At 38.5% G+C, this 10,788-nt stretch overlaps 1 protein-coding gene across 1 annotated transcript in view; it reads left to right on the top strand.

Moving 5' to 3' along the window:
* The window catches only part of RHCE (Rh blood group CcEe antigens), a 129,437-nt gene extending 119,781 nt beyond the window's left edge, over window positions 1-9,656 (top strand). Inside the window, exons 8-10 of the mRNA XM_053704808.1 lie at window positions 2,342-2,421; window positions 2,575-2,648; window positions 9,326-9,656. Coding sequence (XP_053560783.1) covers window positions 2,342-2,421; window positions 2,575-2,648; window positions 9,326-9,352 — 181 coding nt within the window. The 3' untranslated portion in view covers window positions 9,353-9,656. The remainder of the gene's footprint in view (window positions 1-2,341; window positions 2,422-2,574; window positions 2,649-9,325) is intronic.
* Window positions 9,657-10,788: the final 1,132 nt, after the last annotated feature.

The following is a 10,788-nucleotide window of genomic DNA, read 5'->3' on the forward strand; positions in this document are numbered from 1 at the left end:
ATTTTTAAATCCACAGATAAAGATAACTAAGGTATTTGTTACACCTATTCACATACACTGTTCTTCATTATCATGAAATGAGTATACAGACTATATATCACATTTTTTTATCTGTCTTACCAGACATTACCGCACCAACATCTGTACATTTTGATTGATCATCTAGTGTCCTTATGTTAATTTCACGCACTAGTTAAATTTTCTCAATGATAATAATAATTTTTAATTTTTCACCAACACCCATCACATGGGTGTCTCACATTAGCTATTCAAAGGTTATCTTTCCAATATTTCTAATTTTCATATTATGGGTCTGAGTCTTACATAAATTAGGTTCTTGTATCTATCTAGTTCAACATGAGCCTGCTTTTTATTTAAATAAATCACCCCCTCTTGTATTTATCTGGGCATATGTTAGGTGCATCACTTGATTTACACATCTCGCTCCATTCTTGTTTTAATATTTGCGTTATAATATATGCATACATATTGTTAGTGCTGGATGCCAAAGGTTAAGCATTGGACCGTGTAGATTGAGGTCCGTGGTGATTGTCGGGGTGTTGTGTACTGCAGAGGCATTGTACGGTCCTTGGCTCCTCCCATTGAAGGGGTATTATCCGTTAATATTGGTGCACGGATTTGCATCATCTTGATATTGTCTGAGGGTATTGAAGAGGTCCCTACTGATGATCGTGCATTCTAGTGTCCCCTAGTAATTTGTAGCCAGTCTTATGTCTAACACCATCAGTGATATTGTGCATTGGGTTACGGTTCACAATTAAGTTTATTATTAACATTATGATACGAATAGTCAGTGTCTCATAAAGATCAGTGTAATGCCCATGATTACGTACACTATGAATAATTGGTTGCTAGACTCCCACCCTCCAATACACTGAACATTATAGGAGGAAAGCTCCCATACTAGATTACGTCAGAAGTTCAGCCGGGTAACAGCAAAACAATATTCCGACATGATTTAAAACAATGTATCCATTGAATTTAATATCAATCCTGGTGGCAAGTAAGATCTTGGATCTATAGGTTTAGTGCGCACGTTTATATTAAGATAACAAATGTTACAATATGACAGGTTAGGATCAATAAGGTTTCTAGTGTGATACACTATGTTAGCATAGTTTATCCCTGGAGCGGTACGTCTCAATAGGTTAGCAAGGGAAAGGTTGATCAGATCTTTTTTTGCTTTATTTTATTTATATACATATCGCAATATCATGTTCAAAATGGGCTACAGTGTTATGTTTAACATACGTATTTTGCATCTACACGTTTATTTATGTGATGTTATGATGCCAATATATATATATAACAATTCTTTATAGACATGTTTAGTGATCTGTATAAAATCTGTATAAAATTTGTATATCAGTTGTGAAAATTTCTGTTTAATCCTGTAACCATACCAACTAATTGCATACAGGTGTAGGCTCTGTCGGTGCACTAATCACCTGACCTATCAGATTGTGGGTTTATTTTTTTAATTCCTGTTAAATAGCAAGTGTTTTTTAATATGTGTTATGTTTTAGCCTGATGAAACAGCTCTTAGTAGCTGAGAAACGCGTCGCATTTTTAATAAAGTAATTTTAAATATACACTTGCTATCTTATTGGTGTATATCATTTTATACACTGTGCTGATTATCTGGGATTTTTTCGTGGGGGACTCTGTTGTGTTTTGCCTTGGGTATACAGTCTGCTGGATGGCTGTGAGGTTCCAGCTTGCTGTTAGTGCACCTGAAGGTGCTTTGGATCTTGTAAGTGCAACCTTATAGCTAATTGCTGCTTTGTTACCAACTGTATTGGGCTATGTTTGTGTGCTCTGTGTCTATCCAGGAACTTCACTACAGGCTATCCTAAGGACCTATGATTGGCTGTGCGCTGTAGATATTCAGTGAGCTGGATCACTGTGAGGTTCCAGTCTGCACCAATAGCACCGTGGGGTGCACTCCGTTTGTGAGTATATACTTGCATCTTTATTATCAATTATTGCTCTGGTGGTACTAGGCCATGTTGGCGCCTCTGTTCCTTTTTCTCTCTACTACAACGCTTTGTTCCCCATCATTCATATGGTTCATAATCTACCATGATAATACAGCTTCCACCTTTACACTACTATTTGACTGTAGTCCATTAGCCACCATGTATACAATTTCATGAACTACCTTCATAACACAATCAAGCTTCAATCATTCCAGATCAATCCAACAATTAATAGTTTTCAATTATTCCATCTTTCCTTCTTAGCTGCCATGTACATTATTTTACAAATATACACTTTTAATGGATTTATGCCCATCCTTACCATGTAATTGTGCCTACAGATCGGGTTACCAAGCAATGGTTGGTGTTGGCTGCTTAACTCTAACGTTAGCTCTAAGTCTATATGGAGGACTTCTAACAGGTAAGATTTCTGAAGTTTGACAAAGTTACTTCTGTGCTTTAATAGTTTGTGGTACTGTAGTTGCCTGTGCAAGAGGAGAACACCACTACGCTGTGGAATTACAACAACATATTTTTAATTTTCTTACATATTTTTTTCTCTCCATGTAATCAGGTTTTCTACTGAATCTCAAGATATTAAGACCACCCAAGAAATGGCATTACTTTCATGATCAGTCCTACTGGGAGGTAAAATTCTAGATACTGGTTTAAGATTTGTACAGAAATTAACACATAATTAGTGTGGTCATCTCAATAAAGATCTTGAATATTATGAATATCTTTAATATACATCTCATTTTATTTAAAGTGACATAAACAGCTCTTTTTTATATGTAAGAACTGTGCTTTGTCCCACAGCAATGAGTTGCAACTGGTAACATAGCTTTATATGTTTAACTTACTTGTATGTTAAACACACATATAAAAGAAAAATTGTTTAAAAATAAAATGCTCTAAGGAAAAAGAGCATGTTATTTTATATTAGAAAGTCCCTTTATTAGTATTGAATATCCCAATATACTGTGTATGTATATATATATATATATATATATATATATATATATCCTTTGTTTTGTGAGGGATCTCCCTTTTTTTCCTCTCATAATGAAAGACTTCAAAATATATCCAAACCAATCACCCAATCACATATCTCTACCAATGAACATCAACCAGTATGAAAAAAATACATTTATCTAAAGAGGTTTGTGCAATTGTAGTGACTGTTTGTTTTATATTTAACATTGAACTATAGGCTATAAATCTAATTTAAATAACAGAATTTATGCTTACCTGATAAATTACTTTTTCCAACGGTGTGTCCGGTCCACGGCGTCATCCTTACTTGTGGGATATTCTCTTCCCCAACAGGAAATGGCAAAGAGTCCCAGCAAAGCTGGTCACATGATCCCTCCTAGGCTCCGCCCACCCCAGTCATTCGACCGACGGACAGGAGGAAATATATATAGGAGAAACATATGATACCGTGGTGACTGTAGTTAGAGAAAATAATTCATCAGACCTGATTAAAAAACCAGGGCGGGCCGTGGACCGGACACACCGTTGGAGAAAGTAACTTATCAGGTAAGCATAAATTCTGTTTTCTCCAACATTGGTGTGTCCGGTCCACGGCGTCATCCTTACTTGTGGGAACCAATACCAAAGCTTTAGGACACGGATGAAGGGAGGGAGCAAATCAGGTCACCTAAACGGAAGGCACCACAGCTTGCAAAACCTTTCTCCCAAAAATAGCCTCCGAAGAAGCAAAAGTATCAAATTTGTAAAATTTGGCAAAAGTGTGCAGTGAAGACCAAGTCGCTGCCTTACATATCTGGTCAATAGAAGCCTCGTTCTTGAAGGCCCATGTGGAAGCCACAGCCCTAGTGGAATGAGCTGTGATTCTTTCAGGAGGCTGCCGTCCGGCAGTCTCATAAGCTAAACGGATAATGCTTTTAAGCCAAAAGGAAAGAGAGGTAGAAGTCGCTTTTTGACCTCTCCTTTTACCAGAATAAACAACAAACAAGGAAGATGTTTGTCTGAAATCTTTAGTAGCCTCTAAATAGAACTTTAGAGCACGGACAACGTCCAAATTGTGTAACAAACGTTCCTTCTTTGAAACTGGATTCGGACACAAAGAAGGTACAACTATCTCCTGGTTAATATTTTTGTTAGAAACAACTTTAGGAAAAAAAACAGGCTTAGTACGCAAAACCACCTTATCTGCATGGAACACCAGATAAGGAGGAGAACAGAGATAACTCTGAAACTCTTCTAGCAGAAGAAATTGCAACCAAAAACAAAACTTTCCAAGATAGTAACTTAATATCTACGGAATGTAAGGGTTCAAACGGAACCCCTTGAAGAACTGAAAGAACTAGATTTAGACTCCAGGGAGGAGTCAAAAGTCTGAAACAGGCTTGATCCTAACCAGAGCCTGAACAAATGCTTGAACATCTGGCACAGCTGCCAGTCTTTTGTGTAGTAAGACAGATAAAGCAGAGATCTGTCCCTTTAGAGAACTTGCAGATAAACCTTTCTCCAAACCTTCTTGAAGAAAGGAGAGAATCTTAGGAATTTTTATCTTATTCCATGGGAATCCTTTGGATTCACACCAACAGATATATTTTTTCCATATTTTATGGTAAATTTTTCTAGTTACAGGTTTTCTGGCCTGAACCAGAGTATCTATCAATGAATCTGAAAACCCATGCTTTGATAGAATCAAGCGTTCAATCTCCAAGCCGTCAGTTGGAGGGAGACCAGATTTGGGTGTTCGAATGGACCTTGAACAAGAAGGTCCTGTCTCAAAGGTAGCTACCATGGTGGAGCCGATGACATATTCACCAGGTCTGCATACCAAGTCCTGCGTGGCCACGCAGGAGCTATCAAGATCACCGAGGCCCTCTCCTGATTGATCCTGGCTACCAGCCTGGGAATGAGAGGAAACGGTGGGAATACGTAAGCTAGGTTGAAAGTCCAAGGTGCTACTAGTGCATCTACTAGAGTCGCCTTGGGATCCCTGGATCTGGACCCGTAGCAAGGAACCTTGAAGTTCTGACGAGACGCCATCAGATCCATGTCTGGAATGCCCCATAATTGAGTTATTTGGGCAAAGATTTCCGGATGGAGTTCCCACTCCCCCGGATGAAATGTCTGACGACTCAGAAAATCCGCTTCCCAATTTTCCACTCCTGGGATGTGGATCGCAGACAAGTGGCAGGAGTGATCCTCCGCCCATTGAATTATTTTTGTCACTTCTTTCATCGCCAGGGAACTCTTTGTGCCCCCTTGATGATTGATATAAGCAACAGTCGTCATGTTGTCTGATTGGAACCTTATGAATTTGGCCTTTGCTAGTTGAGGCCAAGCTCTGAGAGCATTGAATATCGCTCTCAGTTCCAGAATGTTTATCGGGAGAAGAGACTCTTCCCGAGACCATAGACCCTGAGCTTTCAGGGATTCCCAGACCGCACCCCAGCCCACTAGACTGGCGTCGGTCGTGACAATGACCCACTCTGGTCTGCGGAAGCTCATTCCTTGGGACAGATCGTCCAGGGTCAGCCACCAACGGAGTGAATGTCTGGTCTTTTGATCTACTTGAATCATTGGAGACAAGTCTGTATAATCCCCATTCCACTGTTTGAGCATGCACAGTTGTAATGGTCTCAGATGAATTCGTGCAAAAGGAACTATGTCCATTGTTGCAACCATCAATCCTATTACTTCCATGCACTGCGCTATGGAAGGACGAGGAACAGAATGAAGTACTTGACAAGAGCTTAGAAGTTTTGATTTTCTGACCTCTGTCAGAAAAATCCTCATTTCTAAGGAATCTATTATTGTTCCCAAGAAGGGAACTCTTGTTGACGGGGACAGAGAACTCTTTTCTTTGTTCACCTTCCATCCGTGAGATGTGAGAAAGGCTAGAACAATGTCCGTATGAGCCTTTGCCTTTGACAGGGACGACGCTTGTATTAGAATGTCGTCCAAGTAAGGTACTACTGCAATGCCCCTTGGTCTTAGAACCGCTAGAAGGGACCCTAGCACCTTTGTGAAAATCCTTGGAGCAGTGGCTAATCCGAATGGAAGAGCCACAAACTGGTAATGTTTGTCCAGAAAAGCGAATCTTAGGAACTGATGATGTTCCTTGTGGATAGGGATATGTAGGTACGCATCCTTTAGATCCACGGTAGTCATAAATTGACCTTCCTGGATGGTGGGTAGAATCGTTCGAATAGTTTCCATTTTGAACGATGGTACCCTGAGAAATTTGTTTAGGATCTTCAAATCCAGAATTGGTCTGAACGTTCCCTCTTTTTTGGGAACTACGAACAGATTGGAATAAAATCCCATTCCTTGTTCCTTTATTGGAACTGGGTGTATCACTCCCATCTTTAACAGGTCTTCTACACAATGTAAGAATGCCTGTCTCTTTATTTGGTTTGAGGATAAGTGAGACTTGTGGAACCTTCCCCTTGGGGGTAGTTCCTTGAATTCCAGGAGATAACCTTGAGAAACTATTTCTAGCGCCCAAGGATCCTGAACATCTCTTGCCCAAGCCTGAGCAAAGAGAGAGAGTCTGCCCCCCACCAGATCCGGTCCCGGATCGGGGGCTACTCCTTCATGCTGTTTTGTTAGCAGTGGCAGGCTTACTGGCCTGCTTACCCTTGTTCCAGCCTTGCATTGGTTTCCAGGCTGGTTTGGGTTGTGAGGCATTACCCTCTTGCTTAGAGGATGCAGAATTAGAGGCTGGTCCATTTCTGCGAAAGGGACGAAAATTAGGCTTATTTTTAGCCTTAAAAGACCTATCCTGTGGAAAGGCGTGGCCCTTTCCCCCAGTGATGTCTGAAATAATCTCTTTCAAATCAGGTCCAAATAAAGTTTTACCTTTGAAAGGAATGTTAAGGAATTTTGTCTTGGATGACACATCCGCTGACCAAGACTTTAGCCAAAGCGCTCTGCGCGCCACTGTAGCAAACCCTGAATTTTTCGCCGCTAATTTTGCTAATTGCAAAGCGCCATCTAAAATAAAAGAGTTAGCCAATTTAAGTGCGTGAACTCTGTCCATAACCTCCTCATATGGAGTTTCTCTACTGAGCAACTTTTCTAGTTCCTCGAACCAGAACCACGCTGCCGTAGTGACAGGAACAATGCATGAAATTGGTTGTAGAAGGTAGCCTTGCTGTACAAAAATCTTTTTAAGCAAACCCTCCAATTTTTTATCCATAGGATCTTTGAAAGCACAACTATCTTCGATAGGAATAGTAGTGCGTTTGTTTAGAGTAAAAACTGCCCCCTCGACCTTGGGGACTGTCTGCCATAAGTCCTTTCTGGGGTCGACCATAGGAAATAATTTCTTAAATATAGGGGGAGGAACAAAAGGTATGCCGGGCTTTTCCCACTCTTTATTTACTATGTCCGCCACCCGCTTGGGTATAGGAAAAGCGTCAGGGGGCACCGGAACCTCTAGGAACCTGTCCATCTTGCATAATTTCTCTGGAATGACCAAATTGTCACAATCATCCAGAGTAGATAATACCTCCTTAAGCAGTGCGCGGAGATGTTCTAATTTAAATTTAAATGTCACAACATCAGGTTCAGCTTGATGAGAAATTTTTTCTGAATCTGAAATTTCTCCCTCAGACAAAACCTCCCTCATGGCCCCTACAGATTGGTGTGAGGGTATGACAGAACAATTATCATCAGCGTCCTCTTGCTCTTCAGTGTTTAAAACAGAGCAATCGCGCTTTCTCTGATAAGTAGGCATTTTGGATAAAAGATTTGCTATGGAGTTATCCATTACAGCCGTTAATTGTTGCATGGTAATAAGTATTGGCGCACTAGATGTACTAGGGGCCTCCTGCATGGGCAAAACTGGTGTAGACACAGTAGGAGATGATGTAGTATCATGTTTACTCCCCTGATTTGAGGAATCATCTTGGGCAATATCATTATTTGTGGCAGTACTGTCCTTACTTTGTTTGGACGCTATGGCACAATTATCACATAAATTTAAATGGGGAGACACATTGGCTTTCATACATATAGAACATAGCTTATCTGAAGGTACAGACATGTTAAACAGGCTTAAACTTGTCAACAAAGCACAAAAAACGTTTTAAAATAAAACCGTTACTGTCACTTTAAATTTCAAACAGAAAACACTTTATTACTGAATATGTGAAAAAGTATGAAGGGATTGTTCAAAAATTACCAAATTTTCACCACAGTGTCTTAAAGCCTTAAAAGTATTGCACACCAAATTTCAGAGCTTTAACCCTTAAAATAACGGAACCGGAGCCGTTTTTCAATTTAACCCCTATACAGTCCCAGATACAGTCTTTGCTAAGACCCAACCAAGCCCTGAGGGGAATACGATACCAAATGACGCCTTCTAAAAGCTTTTTCAGAGATTCTTAGATCCTCACACATGCATCTGCATGCCCTGCTCTTGAAAAACAACTGCGCATTAATGGCGCGAAAATGAGGCTCAGTCTATGACTAGAAAAACCCCCTGACTGAAAAAGGTGTCCAATACAGTGCCTGCCGTTTTATAAACGTTCCCCAAGATTATAAAAGTCAATTGCTAGCCTAAATTTGAATAATATGCACAAATAAAGCAATCGATTTAGCCCATAAAAATGTCTACCAGTTTTTTAGCCCATAATAAGCCCTTTATTCTGTTTGTTTTTGACTAAGAAAATGGCTTACCGGTCCCCATGAGGGGAAATGACAGCCTTCCAGCATTACACAGTCTTGTTAGAAATATGGCTAGTCATACCTTAAGCAGAAAAGTCTGCTAACTGTTTCCCCCAACTGAAGTTACTTCATCTCAACAGTCCTATGTGGAAACAGCAATCGATTTTAGTTACTGTCTGCTAAAATCATCTTCCTCTTACAAACAGAAATCTTCATCCTTTTCTGTTTCAGAGTAAATAGTACATACCAGCACTATTTTAAAATAACAAACACTTGATAGAAGAATAAAAACTACATTTAAACACCAAAAAACTCTTAGCCATCTCCGTGGAGATGTTGCCTGTGCAACGGCAAAGAGAATGACTGGGGTGGGCGGAGCCTAGGAGGGATCATGTGACCAGCTTTGCTGGGACTCTTTGCCATTTCCTGTTGGGGAAGAGAATATCCCACAAGTAAGGATGACGCCGTGGACCGGACACACCAATGTTGGAGAAAAAAAACATACTTTAGATTACTTTAAGTTTAAAGTTGTTGAGAAAAAAATATTGTATTTGGTTTGTAGTTATATTTTTTAATTTTTTTATCTCATTTTTAAGAAGCTTGATTTTGTCGATAGCATATTTTATCTATCTTTTGCTCTGCCTTATCTCTCTCTCTCTCTTCCACAGTTTCCCCATATGGTTTCTCATCTTTAAACAAGAAACAGAGACAATGATCACTTCAATCAGCCAATATGATCAACCAATATCATAAACAAATTGTTTTCATCCATGATCTAAAATATGAAGATTCAAAAATTATTATTTTTTGTGAAGAATATGGCAAATAATTTGAGATAAATTGTAGTGATAACTAAATAAGTTATTTACAAAAATCCCCATAGGCTTTAATAGTGAATTTTGTAGAAAAATCATTAGATTACATTTTTCACCCAAAGTGTTACACAGAAACAATGCATTGTTAAAGGGACAGTATACTATAAAATTGTTTTTTCCTTAATGTGTTTTCAATTACTTTTTTACCAGCTGCATAATATAACATGTATGATATGTGCTATTTTAAGGCTTATTTGTGTATATGATTTTGTGTTTTGAAGCCACAACCTAATAAAATGGGTTGGGCTTGTAGGTAGAATCAGATCTCATTACTTTATCACATTGTGTACATATAAGTGCTTCTTTATTTTATATCTGTCCATAAACTAATCACCAATACTTGAGAGAACAATAGAAAATTAACATTGTATTACCTTATCTCTTCTATAACCCACTGGGAGTGTAATTTCTTCTACTGGCTGTGTTTACACAACATGGTCTTGAGGCTAAAAATCTTTCACGATGGGTGGGGATACCACGGGCTGAATAAACTATTTCAAATGCCAATATAAGGGTAATGGAAATACTTATAAACAATTTAATACACCCCAGCAGGTAAAGTGGATCATTGGGAACAAATTAAAGAGCAGATTTTTTTTGAGTAAACTGTCCCTTTAATTTAAAACATTAAAATAATAAAAAAAAACGATAATGCAGCTTTTTTTTTAAACTTATTTATTTTTGTTGAGGTTTACAGGCTATAGCAGGCAAATTATACAGTGACACGCGTAAAGAATAGTCAATCAGATGCTTATATACTTGTATAATTATAAATATAACAAAAAAAAATACATATACATGCTTTAAATATCGTTAAACCTGTCTTAAGGCCTTCCATATGATATAGGGGGTCACTCTTCTACCCCATTGTACCTATAACAGAAAATGAGAAGCAAGGAAGACATATGGAGATCAGGGACCACTTTTGGATCCCAATTCAAGTAAAGCTTGTTTTTTTAAACATAATATGGTATAAACAACTATAAAATTAACATATTATCAGATTAATATAATTTGAGAATTTCTATAAGTGCTTATAAAAAAGTGTATTAACAACAGAGAATAACATTGTTTAGAAGGTTGCATTAATTCCAAATGGGTTTGTAGAGATGTATCATAGAAAAGAGCTAAATAACTGTTTTTTTTTTTTGTTCTAAACCTGCTAATATTTTTATTCAATAGAAGAAGCTACTGAGGGTCTCAAAACAATCAACCCATACAATATATGTTAAACTAATAGGCTGTGTAAGAGGCAT

Source organism: Bombina bombina, chromosome 3 (genome assembly GCF_027579735.1).
Source record: "Bombina bombina isolate aBomBom1 chromosome 3, aBomBom1.pri, whole genome shotgun sequence".
Taxonomy (NCBI): Eukaryota; Metazoa; Chordata; class Amphibia; order Anura; family Bombinatoridae; genus Bombina; species Bombina bombina.